General features: G+C 36.0%; 4 protein-coding genes across 5 annotated transcripts in view; 2 read left to right on the forward strand and 2 right to left on the reverse strand.

The window, feature by feature from the left end:
• Positions 1-736: 736 nt before the first annotated feature.
• Positions 737-1,847, reverse strand: nedd8 (NEDD8 ubiquitin like modifier). Its single transcript, XM_016247049.1, has 4 exons — positions 1,641-1,847; positions 1,369-1,416; positions 1,193-1,275; positions 737-1,108 (listed from the first exon to the last, which is right to left on the reverse strand). Exons 1-4 carry the CDS (start codon positions 1,656-1,658, stop codon positions 988-990), a joined length of 270 nt encoding a protein of 89 aa, XP_016102535.1. The 5' UTR covers positions 1,659-1,847; the 3' UTR covers positions 737-987.
• A 260-nt stretch (positions 1,848-2,107) lies between these two features.
• On the forward strand, positions 2,108-15,080 carry gmpr2 (guanosine monophosphate reductase 2). The gene is given in 12 exon segments (XM_071582325.1): positions 2,108-2,127; positions 3,893-4,011; positions 4,177-4,296; positions 4,368-4,478; positions 4,562-4,735; positions 4,825-4,906; positions 4,984-5,028; positions 5,031-5,068; positions 6,476-6,518; positions 6,701-6,860; positions 7,406-7,967; positions 15,070-15,080. Coding segments are annotated over 9 exon segments (858 nt in total). The 5' UTR covers positions 2,108-2,127; positions 3,893-3,924; the 3' UTR covers positions 6,859-6,860; positions 7,406-7,967; positions 15,070-15,080.
• On the forward strand, positions 11,462-15,064 carry LOC107562439 (E3 ubiquitin/ISG15 ligase TRIM25). The gene is made up of 9 exons (XM_016247075.1): positions 11,462-11,597; positions 12,152-12,291; positions 12,469-12,717; positions 12,901-13,143; positions 13,334-13,417; positions 13,696-14,126; positions 14,232-14,330; positions 14,474-14,548; positions 14,696-15,064. The coding sequence occupies exons 2-9, from the start codon at positions 12,225-12,227 to the stop codon at positions 14,732-14,734; spliced, it is 1,287 nt and encodes a 428-aa protein (XP_016102561.1). The 5' UTR covers positions 11,462-11,597; positions 12,152-12,224; the 3' UTR covers positions 14,735-15,064.
• A 1,308-nt stretch (positions 15,081-16,388) lies between the features above and the next one.
• The window catches only part of LOC107562422 (leishmanolysin-like peptidase), an 11,885-nt gene continuing 9,864 nt past the window's right edge, over positions 16,389-18,409 (reverse strand). The window contains exons 9-14 of one of the 2 annotated variants that reach the window (XM_016247066.1): positions 17,830-17,896; positions 17,501-17,597; positions 17,285-17,383; positions 17,028-17,156; positions 16,793-16,917; positions 16,389-16,650 (exon numbers count right to left, since the gene is read on the reverse strand). In XM_016247066.1, the coding sequence (XP_016102552.1) occupies positions 16,404-16,650; positions 16,793-16,917; positions 17,028-17,156; positions 17,285-17,383; positions 17,501-17,597; positions 17,830-17,896 (764 nt within the window). In that variant the 3' untranslated portion in view covers positions 16,389-16,403. Of the gene's footprint in view, positions 16,654-16,792; positions 16,918-17,027; positions 17,157-17,284; positions 17,384-17,500; positions 17,598-17,829; positions 17,897-18,409 lie in introns of both variants that reach the window. The other variant, XM_016247060.1, reaches the window with a different exon arrangement.

Consider the following 18,409-nt stretch of genomic DNA (forward strand, 5'->3'; position numbering starts at 1 on the left):
GTTTTTAACAGTAGATAAAAATACCAGTACTGAAGTACACAGAAAAATAATATGCATATTTGTATGCATAAGTTTTTATTAGTGTGGTACATGTAAAAAAAAAAAAAAATGTATACATTTCATAAATATATATGTCTGACAGATTTTAAGAAATGAAATAATCATTTTGCATGAGATTGCTCACATGAAGAATGTTTAGATTTTAATTTCACTAAAAATCACTAAGTCATGTGCATTTACACTCTTAAAAATAAAGGTGCTTCTAAAGGTTCTTCAAGCGATGCCACAGAAGAACCCTTTTTGGTTCCACAAATAACCATTCAGTCAAAGGTTCTTTAAAGAACCATCTCTTTCTTACCTTTTTGTAATCTGAAGAACCTTATTTCGCCCCAAAGAACCTTTTGTGAAGCAGAAAGGTTCTTCAGATGTTAAAGGCTCTTTATGGAACCATTTAGACAAAAAGGTTCTTCTATGGCATCGTGAAGCACCTTTATTTTTAAGAGTGTACTTGTGCAAATAGTAGAAAATGGCACTAGCTTTTTTGCAGATGTAATAAAACTTGTGGTTTACTTGAATAAGAAACACACATTTAGCGTGAACGATTAGTTGATTGTTCAGAAATCTGACCATATTGTTTTGAGAAAAACATTCTCATTCAAGAATTGAGCCAAAGCAATTGAGGAAAACTTGAAAACTCTTTGAACGAGGAAAGAATAAACACTGTTACATGCTTAAATGGTTGCATCTATTTTTATTGACAAACTGATACATCAGTTTTACCTTGATTTTTAACACTTCTTGTAAACCTAACAAAAAGAGCATAATGATGCTCTTAACAAATGAACGGAGTGGCACGAACAGGAAAAAGCTGATGAATATTCCAGCAAACAAAGAATGCAGTGGCTACCACTCGTCAGTCCAGATGGTTCAAATGGTTTCTGGTGACATGTGCGAGTACATATCTAAGGTGGCCGAGACAGGGCTGGGTTACACAGAAGAGAGGAGGCTGCTGGGATGCTGGTGGACCCGACCACCTCTCAGTGCAAGAACCAGATGCAGCACAGAGCCACCCTGGATCTTGTAATCAGCTGCCGTTTTCTCATCATTCCTGAGGTGGAGAAGAAGGAGGGTTTAGAATAAACCTACAGAAATATTCGAGAGCATGATTAAATGTGCACATAAAATACGTTACATCTGTTTTCCACTGTAGATGAGTCTCTGTTGCTGCGGTGGGATTCCCTCTTTCTCCTCCACTCTCTCTTTTATTCTCTCCACCTGAATAAAATGGACGCATCAATGCTCTTTACTGTCAACTGCGGGTTCATCTTTTAACATTCGCTGTAAATCATTAAGCATTTTATATTGCACCTTGTCTGTGGGCTCGATGTCGATCTCGATTTCTTTGCCAGTGAGTGTCTTTAAAAACAATGACGACGATTAAGTCATTTAGACATAAAATTCCCTCTGAATGAATGGGCCTTTTATCATTTACATACCACAGTTCGTTATAATATTATCTATGTACATCATACTGTAGTAAAATGTTGTTTGATGCGCAATGCCTTACTGTATTTAATCAAATAATTACAATAGCTCAGTCTAGAACTGGGTAAGAACTGTGCTCTTCGTTCATTTCTTACCTTGACTTTAATTAGCATTGTGGCTTCTTCTGTTTTAGAAATACATACAGGGAAATCGAATGCGAATAAAACTAGGCGATGGTGGAAGAAGTTCAGACACCTCTAATCAAATTATTCCCACAATTTCCCCACCGAATTTCCTGCGTCACTGAAAAATAATTCCTACTATTCTAGAGTCTGTAGGAAACGTTCCGAGGGTCCGTGTGGAACATAACGGCATTCGAATAAATACACATAACTTAGCATATTAACTCTAAATAACCAAATATTTCACTTGAATTCAAACTGACCGGGAAAATTAAATTTGCGACAGTACGCTGCAAATCAATCATTGTCTGTAGTTTTTCGCTGAGCGTTTGAACTTGAATTTGCACGCAAGCCGTCAGCATAAAGACTACAGTACACGCGCTAAACATCCGGCCTCCTAAAACGACCGCCTCCAACACGGAAACCGCTTTCAATTTCTTCCATACAGCCTTTCAAGAAGGTGCTCAAACTTTAAAGAGAGCAGGGAAATCTAAAATTCGATGTGATATTGTAAATGACATCTTCCGTGTGTTTTTTAGATTTGGGGTTGCTTGCAATATCACTTTTTGTTGGGTGCCTGGGCATGCTGGGGTGATAGGGAATGAGCAGGCAGATTATATAGCGAAGGAGAGTTTAGGAAGAGAAATAGATATCCATGAATCCGTGGGGAGGGTGGAACTGAGGGAAAGAGTTAAAGAGGGCTTAATAAAAGAATGGCAGAGAGGATGGGAAAAGGACATTCAACCTAATAGTTTTCTATTCAACCTAAAGTTAAGAAAATATGTTTTGTACTTGTCCATCTCGTAGGGACTCAGTTAAACGGTGTAGATTGTGGTTGGGGCACTGAGGGTTAAATTACTTTTTGTATATTGTAGGAAAGCATATTTCTGGATTATGTGAATGTGGGAATATGGAAACAGTAGGGCATGTTTTCTTGGAATGTAGGAAGTATAATGCAGAAAGAAAAGCACTTTTTGATAAATTGGCAGAATTTGGAGTTAAAGTGTTTTCTGTTACTTCTTTGTTTGGACACAGTGATAAACATAAACTGATCTCTGAGGTAGTTCTTCAGTTCTTGCATAATACAGGACTGTATATAAGAATTTAGTTCAAACTTTGACCTGTGGAGGGCAGTAATACGCCCAGTAGCGTCTACACTGCCGGAAAGATAGAAGAAGAAGAAGAAGAAGAAGGTGCTCTTCTTCACGCGTGTGATTGTTTGTAATGGGAAAAAAAAAAAAACATGTTGAGTCAAGAACATGACAGAAAAGCAACAATTATGATCTTGTGGCCTAGATTATCTGACAGCTAAGACATGTGCAGAACACAGAACCAGATGTGAAACATTTAAGGGTCATTTTATTTTATTCATTTTTTTATGATGCATTGCTTTACTCTCCTGTCTGAAATGGAATAAGTAATTGGTATTCTAAAATGTTTAATCCTTGATTTAGAGTTTTTACATAATTATGAAAGGATATTTTCTGTCTCACCCTGTATAACCCTCCTCTTCCTCAGCCTCTGCAGCTCTCATAACTGAAGGAGTGGGAGTGTTTTTCTTTCCCTTGTCTTGTGGTTTTGCAGACAGTGAGATACTGTTAGAGCAGTCTCAAGTAGGGCTGTGCAACATATCGAAATATCGCAAATGTACATATCGCAATATGCATATCTCTACAGCTTGCAATATTTGGGGCCATGAACAAAAGACAAAGAGAAAATCACTCACTGCTCTTACTTGAATAACTTTTGTAGCTTAAATAAGAATCAGTGCATATTGAATTCAAAGAGTAAATACTAAGCAGTGTTTTATTTTTCCTTTTTATTATTCAGTTCCTAAACTCATGTTAAAATGATTACACTAATGTTAAAATGTCATTTTTATGTAATGCTCGAGTAAAACACTACCGTTCACTTTCAGAAGTTGTTGTAGGGGTGCGTTATTATTAGAATCAGAATCAGACTGAGCTTTATTCACCACTTAAGTGTGCGCAAACACAAGGAATTTGTTGTGGTTTTACAGGAACTCTTGGTACATGCATACATACAAATAACCATATACTGTATATATATGACACAAGATAGTTATAGAAGTTCACAGAACTGACTCAGCAACAGCTGAGTAAAACAGTCTCATCTGAGCATGTGGCACTTTAAGGATTGTCGTATTGCATATCGAATATCGCATTCTTTAATGAGTTATCACATTTTTCTTCAATATCGCACAGCCCTAGTCTCAAGGCCATCCTCTTCAGCAGATATGCCACGTATTGAAAATGATATCAAGCTCGACTTCAAGGACGTGCTGCTTCGACCCAAAAGAAGCACTCTCAAATCTCGCAGTGAGGTTAGTAACTCTTAGTATGTTTTTATTTGCATTATAGATGTCATATGGAGTATTAATTTGGTTTCATTTATGTTCCATTGCAATCACACATGTGGTGCAATGTCAACTACATTTTAGGTTCACTTTCATTACTTTTCACACTCTTCTGTCTCTTATCTGTTTCAGGTGGATCTCATGTGCAGTTTTACATTCAGAAACTCAAAGGGAAGTTACCGTGGCATTCCCATTATAGCCGCCAACATGGACACCGTGGGAACTTTTGAAATGGCCTTAGCCTTACATCAGGTGTGAATGAAATCTACTCTTAATTTCACTGAATTAAATAATTTTTTGTGCCATTTTTGTCCTTTTATCAGACTGCAGGTTATATTAATTATTGTATTTTTTGTCTCTTTACGGCCATCCATAAGCATTATTGTGTGAATGACTGGAAGGAGTTTGCATCCGAACACCCAGAATGCTTACAGGTGAGCAACATCTTTACTACGAATTGAAAATCTCTAGACTATTGATATTTAAATTATTTGTGGTGCTTTCTTTGTTTCGCCAGAGTGTAGCAGTCAGCATGGGGCCCAGTGATGGGGACTTTGAGAAACTGGGGGCCATTGTGGCTGCTGTACCTCAGATTCAGTACATATGTGTGGATGTGGCCAATGGCTACTCTGAACACTTTGTCAGCTTCGTGAAAGATGTGAGGCAGAAGTTCCCTACACACACTATCATGGTCAGTTACCCAACAACAGATCAACATTTCACTGACATCGTCTCAATAACAGTCATCTTAATGTTTTGAGATCCATTTGAATTTTGTAGGCTGGCAATGTGGTCACAGGAGAGATGGTTGAAGAGCTGATTCTTGCTGGTGCTGACATCATCAAAGTGGGCATTGGACCAGGTGACATCATCAGTTGTCTGTCGGATGGTGTTCAGATTCATATTACACCAGTTTCACACATATGTTCATGTGTGCAGGTTCTGTGTGCACCACTCCTAAGAAGACCGGTGTGGGTTATCCTCAGCTGACGCTGCACACGGCCTGGGTGGACACATTATATCTGTGAGGGTTCTTACATTAACCCTATAAAGCCTTACATTACATTAACCCTATGCATTTCTATAGCCTCTAAATTATCAACATGAAAAACCTGTTACACATAGTCTACTACAAGCCTCCTGTCCTCTGATTGATAGCCTCTGACTGAAGGCCTTTTAGTATAATTCTACAGCCATCTTCAGGTTGTTATAACGTAAACATAAGAATAAGCATAATATTGTTATTAATATTTAAAGATGAGCATTTATTGGACTGAAGCAGCTTAGGTTTACTTGATTTTCCATATTTTATGTTTTAGAAATATCATGTTAAAATGTTGGTGTCAAGTATGATACAAAAGGCTTTTCGGGAACGTTTTATTTTATTGATCTCTTAATCGTTATTGTATTCTTGCATGGCCCCTAAAAAATGAAAACTACAGAGCTTTGATCATAAAACTAAGCTTTTAAATGTATTTTACTGTATCTAACTATTATTTTGAAATATAGAGTGACAACTGATATTTATATGAATTTTATGTTAGGGGTCTCTCATACTGTTTTAAAAATCTTAAACTGTTAGCTATCAAAATCTAATATTGCTTTTTATCCATATATTAAAAAACAAAACATGCATCCAGTATCATGCTCCAAATTGTGTATATTTGCTTAGTTTGGGCCTAAAATTAAATTGAGGTTTTCCCCCTTGAGTATAAGCTCCATATTCTCACTATATGTGACCCTGGAGCACAAAACCAGTCTTAAGTCGCTGGGGTATATTTGTAGCAATAGCCAAAAATACATTGTATGGGTCAAAATTATCGATTTTTCTTTTATGCCAAAAATCATTATGATATTAAGTAAAGATCATGTTCCGTGAAGATATTTTGTAAATTTCCTACTGTAAATATATCAAAACTTAATTTTTGATTAGTAATATGCATTGCTAAGAACTTCTTTTGGACAACTTTAAAAGAGATTTTCTCAATATTTAGATTTTTTTGCAATCTCGGCCAAATATTGTCCTATCCTAACAAACCAGACATCAATGGAAAGCTTATTTATTCAGCTTTCAGATTATGTATAAATCTCAATTTCGAAAAATTGACCCTTATGACTGGTTTTGTGGTCCAGGGTCACATGTTACATGGGCCATAAAAAGCCTGATGCATTAAATATGGACAAAAAAACACATTTATTTATTTATATATATATATATATATATATGTGTGTGTGTGTATTTATTTATTTATTTGTTTCCCCCCGTTTTCTTTTATATTTAATTTGAAGGTTCAATAAACTGTTCCATTTTAAACAAATGGTTTTTCCTGACATTATGTCAGGCTTTATAGAGTTAACAGTGCCTGCATGCTTTGTTGACACAGAATCTTTGATCATGTATTTGTGGGATCTGTTTTTCGTCTCACTGTAGGATGGGGGATGCACCTGCCCAGGCGACGTCTCCAAAGCATTTCGTGAGTTTTGGTAACACTGCATTGTAATAATACCATAAAACAAGAAAGCAAGACATTTTAGTAGCCAAAAACATTGGATTCAGACATTACTTGTTGCCTTATTACCTGTAAATGCCACATTTTTTTAGATGTTGGTCACAACCACATTAGACTTGTGTTTGATCGGCTAAACTGTGTGACAGGAGCTGGAGCTGACTTTGTGATGCTGGGAGGAATGCTTGCTGGTCATTCTGAAAGTGTGGGCGAAATCATAGAGAAAAACAGCAAGAAGTACAAACTGTTCTATGGCATGAGCTCAGACACGGCCATGAAGAAGCATGCAGGAGGTGTAGCAGAGTAAAGGTAAGCTCATGAGAGACGCTATCATGCTGGAGCCTGTGGATTGTTTTATCTAGTGGTTTGTAAACTACATTACACAAAAATTATTTGGTAAATCAGCAGTCAAGTCATCGTTATTTATATAGCACCTTATAAAATTCAGATTGTTTCAAAGCGGCTTAATATTAATGAACAAGAAAATAACAGAATCAAACTTCTCCAAATATGATTCAAATTCTGCTGTAAGCAGTTTTAAAAAGACAATAGCATCATTATTCATCTCAAGTCAGTTCTGGTGTTAGTCCTAATTATTAAATCTAATGGCTAGTTTGATTTACAACTGCATTTTGATTAAAAAAGAGAGAGATTTTTGGACTGTTAACACCACTCTTGAGTTGACACTTTCAAACTTTATGCAAATCTTTATTGTAATACCAATTAAAGTGTATGTTGTATTTTACATCCCATATCAAAACCAGTTCGACAGGTTAAATTTGTTTAAAAAGGAGGGGCAAGGAGAGATATCTTGTGTGTTTGTACAATCATTTGGGGGGGTTTTCTCTCATCAGTGATGGCTTCTTCCATCAGTTCCCAGGTTGGACAGTGCCTGTGTTCAATATGTCAGGATTTCTTCTCTGACCCAGTAACCATTCCGTGTGGACACAACTTCTGCATGGAATGCATCACTCAACACTGGGACAGCAGTATGGGCACGCAATGTCCGCTTTGCAAGAAGAACTTTCACTTGAGACCAGATCTTGGCATCAACAGAGAATTCAGAGAGCTCATCGAAGGACTGAAGAGGGGAGAAAGTCCTGTCCAACCTGGTGCAGTACCATGTGATGCCTGTACAAAACAAAAATAAAGAGAGAAGCTTTGAACTCTTGCGTGCATTGTGAAGGATCTTTCTGTAAAACTCACCTAGAGCCTCATAACACTGTAGCAAAACTGAAGAAGCACAAACTTATCAACCCTGTGGAGAATCTGGAAGATTATATATGCCCGAAGCATGAGAGGCCACTGGAGCTGTTCTGCAGAGATGATCAGAAGTATGTGTGCCTGTCGTGTACGACGAAAGACCACAGAACCCACAACACTGTTCCTGTAGAGGAGGAGAGTGAAGAACGGAAGGTGAGAGATGCTTAATCTGTATCTGTGTTTCAATGGCTTTCAAACTTTGCTATAAAGAAAGTTTTATTTTTTTGTCCACTGTCTCAGTTAGGGAGAAGACAAGCCGAAGTTAATTAGATGATTCAGAGCAGAATGAAGAAAACTGAAGAAATCAAATGCTCGGTACAGCTCAGCAAGGTTAGTCTTGTTGTAAGTTCATTGCAAAGTTTTATTTAATGTGGTCAGAACACAATATTGAATGATCCCATTTATTATTTACATTTGGCAGATGCTTTTATCCAAAGTGATTTAAATTTCATTCAAGGTATACATTTTAGCAGTTCGTTGCATTCCTTATTTATACCTGACTCCCAGAATCAGATGTAAAGGGTTAGTTCACCCAAAAAGGAAAATTCTGTCATTAATTACTCACCCTCATGTCGTTTCAAACCCGTAAGACCTTCGTTCATCTTCAGAACACAAATGAAGATATTTTTGATGGAATCTGAGAGCTGTCTGACCCTGCATAGACAGCAATACAACTGAAATGTTCCCAAGTCCAGAAACGTAGCAAAAGCAAGCAAAATAATCCGTGTGACATCAGTGGTTCATCTGCAATTATACAAAGCTACGAGAGAACTTTTTGTGCGCAAAAGGAAAAAAAAAGTCTTTATTCAACAATTCGTCTCCTCCGCATCACCCTGTAGCTCCATTTTGGAGAATATCCGCTGGACGTAAACAGCGTATGCTGTTCTGTGTCAGCTGCGTCACACGGATACGCTGTTTTCGTTCAGATCAAATCACAACAACGTAGGAAACCGATCCGGTGTTTACGTCCAGCAGATATTCTCCAAAATGGCGCTACAGGGTGACGCGGAGGAGACGAATTGTTGAATAATGTAGTTTTTTGAGTTTTTTTTGGCGCACAAAAATCATTCTTGTAGCTTTGTATAATTGCGGTTGAACCACTGATGTCACATGGATTATTTTACAGATCTCCTTGCTACGTTTCTGGACTTGGGAACATTTCAGTTGCGTTGCTGTCTATGCAGGGTCAGACAGCTCTCAGATTCCATCAAAAATATCTTAATTTGTGTTCCGAAGATGAACGAAGGTCTTACGGGTTTGAAACGACATGAGGGTGAGTAATTAATGACAGAATTAATTTTTTATTTTTGGGTGAACTATCCCTTTAAGGTTTTGATGCTGGCTTTCAAAACCGGAACAGAATCTCCTTACCTCAAACCTACAAGTCAGCTAAGGTCAATTCGATGTTTTGTCTTGAATTTTTATTGTGAATACATTTAAATATAATTATTTTGTAAGCATTCAACACTGTTAAAAGCTAAGACTGGCACAGTTCTACAAATTATTTACATACATTTTTAGAAAATAATCAAGTGTATAAATTGTTTCCACAGAGCTAAAGAGGATTGAGAATTTTACAGGTACAAGTCATCTATGCCATTTTCCTACATTCATACTCAAAAATGTTTACATTTCTGAATATATTGTGGGCACTTTTAGTCATATGAACTATTAAAACTCACTTTTCTTACTACTTTAATTTGTCAAACAATGTCCGGCAGTTGATACACATGCATGGTTCAATTTTTTCTGAAGGTCATAAAAAATCTCTACTTCAAGTGTCTCAATTTCACATAGCTGATTTCATAGCTAGCATTTTATGCTTCATTAATAGATACAATGTTATAATACTTTTACACTTTTTTCATCATTTGACAAAATTAACGAGTGATTGGAAATTACACACACAAATTCTACTCAAAAGTGATATTGTCCTTGATGTGTTTTTCACAAATCACATATTCTCACAAATATCATATTTGATCTCAAACTCTTCAATGACACTGAAAAAATAACGTCACAGTTTTAAATATATAGTAATGGATATTCACATTTTAATACTGAAATTCTGGGATAATTGTAAAACAATAAATACATACGTACAGGGGATTTGAAAAGTAGCAAATATAAATGATAAACACAGGGCAAAACATTTCCAAGATCATTTTAATGGGACAAATACAGAAAAAGTTGACGAAAGACCAATGTACTATTGTGTATTGTTTATTCCATGCAACGCTTATATGTCAAAAATGTCTGCTAATTATTTGTTCTGATCTCTCTCAGTGAATGTGACTATGGATCCTGAAACAGCTCATCCGAAAATCTCCTTGTCTGAGGATGACAAACAAGCTGGATATGGAGAAACACGACAGATTGTCCCGGACAGTCCGTGGAGGTTTGATACATGTCCCAGCATCCTGGGGAAGGAGGGATTCTCCTCTGGGAAATTTTATTTCGAGGTGCAGGTGAAAGGGAAAACCGAGTGGGATATAGGTGTGGCGAGGGAGTCTGTTAACAGGAAGGGAATAATCACTCTGAGTCCACGGAATGGACTCTGGACTCTGGACTCTGTGGTTGAGGAATGGAAGTGAGTATAAGGCCTGTGACTGTCTGTCTGTCTCTCTCTGTCTGAAAGTCAAGCCCCAGAAGTTGGGTGTGTATGTAGACTATGAGGAAGGTCTGGTCTCATTTTATGATGTGGAGTCCAGGTCTCATATCTACTCTTTCACGGAGAAACTCTATCCATATTTCAGCCCAGGCTTTACTCATGGAGATAAAAATTCAGCCCCACAAATAATTTCACCTGTCGAAAAGAACAAGTGTATTTTAGCCAATTATAACCATTGGTAATTAAAATAAAATAAATTAATGAAGGAAGGAAGAATGACTGTCAGTGTAATACATTATTATATATATATTTTTTTTGCTAGTAAGACTACTTTCTTTGCGCAATAATGTTCCAATTACAGTAACCTCAAAAAAGATGATCTTTAAACTTGCTGTTTTGTTGAGAATTTGTGATGTTTTTTACAGTATTTTTACATAATATTTGAATGTGCCCCACGACTTATGTTTTGCTGTAACAATATATTGTGTCACAATATATAGCAATACATAAATTCAACAATGTTTCATGGATAGTGACAATATATTGTGTATAGTTCACCCAAAAATGAAAGTTTAGACACATTTAATTTAAATTGTTCTTCTCATACTGTATAAACAATGCCGTATATAAGAAAATACAATATTTCAAACTTTTTTAATGAATTAAAAAAACATTAAAATTAATATATTTGTAACATTCAATATTTTAATAAAAAATATATTTTAATGAAATGAATACTAATATAACACTGCTTAACGGTAAGTACTGAGGAATACTGCAAATGACAACACAATCAAAAAAATGAGCAGAGGTTGAGGAACCTTTATTTAGTGGAGGTGTCAAAACCAATCTACTGTATACAGTGCAGAACCATTTTATGCCTTTTACATTTCATCTCTATCACTGTCATCATCTGCATAGGTTTAAAAGGTCTTTAAAACGTAAGAAAATGAATATTGAGGACATGTGTATAAATCCTTACCCTGTTCCTCACATTGTTTATTCATTGTATCGTATTTAATAGTATCGATGCGGTGCCCAACCGCTAGGTGTCGGCGCAAAGTTTTGCTTTGTACAGGTAGGGTACTAGTTTGGCTAAAAAGTGAAACTAAGACGTTTTCTCGCTTGCTTGTTCTAGAAGCTGGTAGTTTTATTCGGATAGATTCTCGCTGGTATGTGCTTAAAGATTAATTTATCTGAACAGTGAATTATAGTTAATATTCATTTAAATGCCTTAGTTGATAATACCAAATATATGCGATTAATTAGTTGTTTTATGAAGTAGTGTCGGTTTGCATTCGTGACCATGTCCGAAAAATATTTAATAGTTATTATAATGTGTGCCTATAAACAGGGTGAAACCTTTCAGCGAATTATTTTAAACGGGCTCGGTATTCTTCTTAACCAAAGGCTAGTATTGAGTGGAAAACTTGTTCCGGTTGTTGTTTTAGTTGGAGACGTCCAGTGGTTTCGGCTAATTTGCATATTCAGAATAAATGCTGTTTATTTTTCTTCCAAAACAATTCTACCTTCTCAGACTTTGCCGGAAAGTATTGGGTGTATGCAACTATTTACAGAACAGCCGTCTTCCATTTGAAAACCACTTTTGAATTGATTTGCCATTTATATGTACACTACTTGTTTTACTTCTTGTAAAAGAGATGAATTCTTTCACCTTTAACTTAACTAAATAATGATGACTGGTTAATTATTAATTATTGTGAAGGAGTGGGAAGGCCGACATCCATTACGTGAATTCTGCAACGACTTTTAGTAAAAGCTGGTGGATTTAATAAGAAATGGCAGAACCCTTCTCAACACCACTAAAATGCAGACATGAAAGAGGCAGTATTGATTTGCCACCATGTAAGTCTTTGTGGTCTGAACTTACATTACATTCATCTTATAATAAAATAATGTGTATTTGAATTCACTGAACATGAACTACTAATATATTTTTTTTGCTGCTTAATTTTTTAATGAATATTTGGGTAAGGAGTATTAACATGATTATTTATTCCAAGTAATTCCCCCATTTTCCAGTTATAGTTCTCTGCAGCATTCCTCTTCAGACCGAGGAATACAAGTGTCCAGTATGTCTGGATGTGTTCATAGATCCAGTCTCCACTCCATGTGGACACAACTTCTGCAAGAGCTGTCTGAAACAATGCTGGGACAACAGTCAGGATTGCAAATGCCCTTATTGTAAAGAAACATTCAGCAAAATACCTGAATTAAAGAGCAACACAGTTCTTAGAGAAATTCTGCAACTCCTTCAGAAAAACACAACAGGTATGTATTTATTTTAAAGTTCAAATATATATAAAAAAAACTCTACTAGTCTCTAAACTTACTCCCCTGTGTCATAAATGTGCACAAAACTAACCGTACACAATATTTGCTAATTTAAGAACAGAAAATCTGCACTTCAAACCTGAGAAATTTCTGAAATGAATGCATTTCTTTTGCTTTCAGCCCAGTTATGCGAAAGCGGTCCATTATCTGAGGAGCTCCACTGTTCCATCTGTTTGGATCTATTCAGTGATCCGGTCACCACTCCATGTGGACACAACTTCTGTAAGACCTGCGTGGAAATGTTCTGGGACATCAGTCAGAAATGCACCTGCCCATTTTGTAAAGAAACATTCAACAAATGTCCTGATCTAAGGTGCAACACAGCTCTTAGAGAGATTGTGCAACTCTTTGAGAAAAACACAGGTAAATATATTTGTACTTCCAATGCATTTTCATAATGTGAATTTTAGCTAGTAACATGCTTAGTTCGATAAGTAACAGAAGTACAGTATAAAATAAGCATTCATCTTGTGATATCATTTTAATGTCCAAAAGATGGCATATTTGTCCATGTATTTGAGACTTAAGAGTTCATTTTTGCACATTTTTAAAGGCTACAAAAGGGAACCCGTGATGACAGAATATTCACAACCATTAGAAACAGAGGACCAAGAAGAGACTCTGTGCAAACCTTCAGGTAATCAATAATAGAGATCTCCTATTTTATAACTAAATAACTGAGATCTCCTATTTTTCTTATAAAGATATATTTAAAATATAAAGATGCTAATATCGAGTATGCTAGTATCATTACTATCTCTAAATATACTAGCAGTTATGGATAAACTGGCTTCTTTGTATCAAACTGTTTGCAGATATTTATTAATATAAAGTTAGTATTGTATTTATTTTCACATATTATTTTTTGTTGTTGTTGTATTGTTTGCCAAGTTTTTTTTTCTCTTTTCTTTTCAGTAAGGGCTTCCTCAAGCAGTGTCCTGACAGAAAACCTTCAGTGTTTAATTTGCCTGGAACTGTCCACTGATCCCATGATGACCCCATGTGGACATAACTTCTGTAAGGCCTGCCTGAAGGAATGCTGGGAAAGCAGTCATGATAACACATGTTCATGCTGCAAAGAAAATTTCACCAAGAGAGTGGATCTTAGACACTGTGAGCATCTGTTGTCTCAGTCTGAAATCCTGATGTGGCAGAGCTCTTACCTGGAGCCTCATGAGAAAGTCATAAACATAAAGCAAGTCATGATGCTTGACCTTGTGGAGGATATCAATCCTAAAATAAGGTTCTGTGGAGATGATCAGACATCTGTGTGTCAGTCCTGCACTGAGGGAGACCACAAGACTCACAACACAGTTCTTGTAAAAGACAAGAGTAAAGAGAAGAAGGTAGGTAACAAAGAATGATCATTTATTTACAACAACAAACGGTAATTAGAAATCTTAAAAACATACTGGATGATGTAAAGCATCTGTATTTTCCCCTCATCACAGACTCAGGAGATGAAGACGCACAAGCTTGTGCAGCAGATGATCCAGGACACAATGAAGATAGATCAAGAAATCAAACACTCAGCAATAAAAATGAGCAAAGTGAGTCTTACAACATATTATTAATTTATTCAAAACTATTATCTATGTTCCAAACCACTTGTCCTATGCAGGGTCAAATTATTATGTATTATACAACTGTGATATTATATTGATGTGATGTGTTTGATTTGATTTTTAATTAGAAAAATGAAGAGAAAGAGAAAGCAGGCAACATTGAGCTCTGTGCTGATCTGAATTACTCCATTGAGAAATGTCAGGTACTGAGATCATGTATATGTATGCTTAAAGCATCATAAAGTCATTGCTGATGCACAACACATTTATTTGATATCATTATATTGATACAAATTTACATGATATTTAAACGTGTTGTAAAGCTTATGTTTGTTGCTCATCTCTCACAGATGACACTTTTTGAGCACTGGGCGAAGACCAGGATGTAATTTGTCATTTCTGCTTTCATCCTCTTGTATCTATAGGATGTTGCCTTTGCCTGTTAATATATTTAGAAAAATTCAAATGATATAACAATTTAATCACAAGTCACAGTTTGGGTCTATCACTGTTTAGTATCATAATCCTATTGAAGTCATGTTAAAAATCTTTCTGCAAATATGATATAGCTTCTAGTAGGAACTCATGGTACTGGCAACACCCCCCTTTTCTGTCGTTGTTGTTTTTTATCATCTGTTTACTAGTTGATGTCATTTATATTTACGCGTTATATGTGACCCTAGACCACAAAACCAGTCATAAGGGTCAACTGTTTGAAATTGAGATTTATACATCATTTGAAAGATGAATAAATTAGCTTGTTAGGGTGGGACAATATTTGGCCGAGATGCAACTATTTGAAAATCTGGAATCTGAAGGTGCAAAAAAATTTAAATATTGAGAAAATTGCCTTTAAAGTTGTCCAAGTGAACTCCTTAGCAATGCATTTTACTAATCAAAAATTAAGTTTTGATATATTTACAATAGGAAATTTACAAAATATCTTCACAGAACGTGATCTTTACTTAATGTCCTAATGATTTTGGCATAAAAGAAAAATCAATAATAATCACCCATACAATGTATTTTTGGCTATTGCTACAAATATACCCCAGCGACTTGAGACTGGTTTTGTGATCCAGGGTCACATATTACCATTGTACTGACTATTTTGCTTTATTATTTTTTTTTTGTTTCATTCTGTTCTGATTTAGTGGTTTGTTCATATGTCAAGTACATGACTGTTTATATTATTTCCAAGTACAAATCGTAGAGAGAAAAAAAATTATTTCTTGTATCTAAGTATGCATAAGCATTTATATGTTAGCTGAAGAGTGTAAGCACTGGTTTCCAGGCATTGCTGTTTGGTAATGGAATGACTTGTATCTTGCTCAACTGGTTATGTCTGGGATGACGACACCTGTTTTTTCAAAATGAGGAAAGTGAGCAGACAGAAGAAATGTTTGAGAAACGGCTTGGGAAATTATCTTTGTTTGTTTGCAAAGAAATTCCACACCTTGAAATCACTGTTTGATTGCAGCTGTTTTAGATTTTGCTTCATACTGTAACCACATCATTTGAAAACGTTTGTAATCTTGTTGGCTGAATAAATTCTAAGGATCACGTTGCTGTCCATTGACTTTTGTATGTACACATAAAAGCCTTACAAGACTTTAAATAATAGTGGTATGTTGATTGTACTGTACATGAATGACTGAATAAGCAAGCAGAAAAGGGCTAATGGTTTAAACAACAGCAATTAAATGTTTTACAATTAATTAATATTGAGCTTTATTTTTTTATATAGGCTATACATTTTACAAAAAAGCTTTAAATATTCTAAAATGATCTTTGGTTTTTCAATGTGTTTAAGTCAAGGAAAAACCATCATCTTTCAAGTGCACACATTAGATTTACCAAAGGATCTTGACCTGAACTAAAGAAAGTTTATGATTATTGTAAAATCTATTTAACACACCACACCTTTACTATCTTCATCATAAAAATATTTTAATATATGCATAGCCAAAAAAGACATTTGTTAATGATTTGTTATCTTTTTATTTATTTAATTTTAACTTTTGAATCGTATTATTTGTCCAATTTTTGGTTCTACTATCAGTTCCTTCTGATGCATTGGGTGGGAGGCGTCTGTGGCCTGTATGAAGGTTCACTGGCAGCATGTACTCTGACCCTGGCTGATAAACACTTCCTGTAGATGAGCAATCCAGCAGACAGTAGAGAGTAAGCGGATATGATGCTCAGCACTGCTGCCACAATGACCTCTGCTTCAGACACTGTGACGGAGGAGCGATGCATGAAGCTGGGATGAGGAGTGGACCTGTCTTTCTCCATCACATCATCACTACTATACAGAAAATATATAATAACTTCTAGAGACACTGAACTGACATAGAAACACGTTGTGTGTGGAGTTCTGTACCCGTTGACATATACAAATGCACATAAAAAACATTTAAGATTTGAAAATAAAAGATTAGACTAACCTCTCAATGGATGTGCCAGCATTTAGAAGGTCATCTGCCTTTTGTCTTGATGTAGGAGGAGCTAAATCAGAATATTTACATATTCTGTTGTCTGGACAGAAAATGAAACCCTGATAACCAGACACCTACATGATTTAGAGACAGAAAGTTATAACAAATAAAAAGGCAGCCGAGTGCTATGTAAAAAACACAATGTTTAAGTCATTACGCGTATCCCAATTAGTTTCTCACTAACCTCGATGCTCTTTCCTGCTGGACAATCCCACCAATCAGAATCCATCACCTGAATTTGATATTTGTTTATTCCAGTGCACCTGTGTCTGTAACAATGACCTGCCACTGGTGCACTAGTGGTCACGTTATTCTAATAAAGGGAGGGTAAAAAGATTTGTAAAAATTTAAAAGAGCCTTTCAAAGTGAATGTAATATTGTAAAACTGTAGCTTTGACATATTTAAACATTTATATATATTTTTGTGAGAACATGTGGTACCAGTCTGCTGAGGTTGGATATAAAACAGCGGCTGTCTGAGCCATATATCTCTCCACTCCCTTTCATTCCACCCATATTCTCCTCTTTCCAGCACTCACTCTGATGAAGAAAAGTGGCATTACACATGAAAATCACAAGTGAAGTTTAGTTATAATGACAACAAAGTGAGACACTCTTGAAAGAGAAATAGAGCTAAACAGAACACAGCAGACTCACAGCATTAGCCAGGGGTTTGAAAATGTGGCAGCCATCCAGGTACTGATCAGTGAGACACTCCCCCTTGTGGAAGTGAAGGTAATGACAACCCAATCCACTTGGAAGAAAACCGAAGACAGTTTATCATCACATTCATTCAATTTACTCTAAAAATAAATTCCGTCTTTAAATGAATTTACGTCTAAAAATTAATTTTCAGAAATATTTTAACAACTTTACAAAAGCCACAATTTCTTAACAAGCCCACTTTCAAAAAAAAAACAAAAACTGCAAAATATGGCTTCCTTTAAATATCTGATGATTCAAAACAGCATTATTTGTTTGATTACCTGTCTTTACAAAAGAAAGCAGAAGAATTGCGACAGGTAGAGACAGACCCAAACTGATGGCCTTCACCTAAAACACACAGAAACACACCAGGAATGGTAAATCAGTGGACAAGTCCAAGTTTTGACTCTAGCCTCAACAAGTGCATAATATTTATCTTAAAGGGGTCATATGATGTTTTTTTAAAGATCATTATTTTGTGTATTTGGTGTAACAGAATATGTTGACATGCTTTAATGTTCAAAAAACACATTATTTTTCAAATACTGTACATTATTGTAGGTCCTCTATGCCCCGCCTCTCTCAAACGCTTCGTTTTCTACAAAGTCCCTCCTTCCGACAAGCGCAGTCTGCTCTGATTGGCCAGCTGACCCAGTGCATTGTGATTGGCCGAACACTGCAATCACTTGTAGGAAATGTAACGCCCCTTACCATAATCGCAAGCTTCATCTTTCAAAATAAATGTAAAGACGGAGCCCGAAAGAGGAACAGAGTCGCGTGAAGCTGGTATGTGTTTGCAGTACACAAGCCACAGTTAAGACAGCTGACTCCACTGTGATGTCTGTCTGTCTGTCTGTCTGT

This window comes from Sinocyclocheilus grahami, unplaced genomic scaffold (genome assembly GCF_001515645.1).
Source record: "Sinocyclocheilus grahami isolate Dianchi unplaced genomic scaffold, SAMN03320097.WGS_v1.1 scaffold24.1, whole genome shotgun sequence".
NCBI classification, from domain to species: Eukaryota; Metazoa; Chordata; class Actinopteri; order Cypriniformes; family Cyprinidae; genus Sinocyclocheilus; species Sinocyclocheilus grahami.

Coding starts and splice junctions, on each gene's coding strand:
- nedd8 (XM_016247049.1), bottom strand. Junction 1,276..1,368: donor ACATCGAGCCCACAGACAAG/GTGCAATATAAA, acceptor CATTTTATTCAG/GTGGAGAGAATAAAAGAGAG. Junction 1,109..1,192: donor ATCTACAGTGGAAAACAGAT/GTAACGTATTTT, acceptor TCTCCACCTCAG/GAATGATGAGAAAACGGCAG.
- LOC107562439 (XM_016247075.1), top strand. CDS start 12,225: ATGGCAGAACCCTTCTCAACACCACTAAAATGCAGACATGAAAGAGGC. Junction 14,331..14,473: donor CAGCAATAAAAATGAGCAAA/GTGAGTCTTACA, acceptor ATTTTTAATTAG/AAAAATGAAGAGAAAGAGAA. Junction 14,549..14,695: donor ACTCCATTGAGAAATGTCAG/GTACTGAGATCA, acceptor CATCTCTCACAG/ATGACACTTTTTGAGCACTG.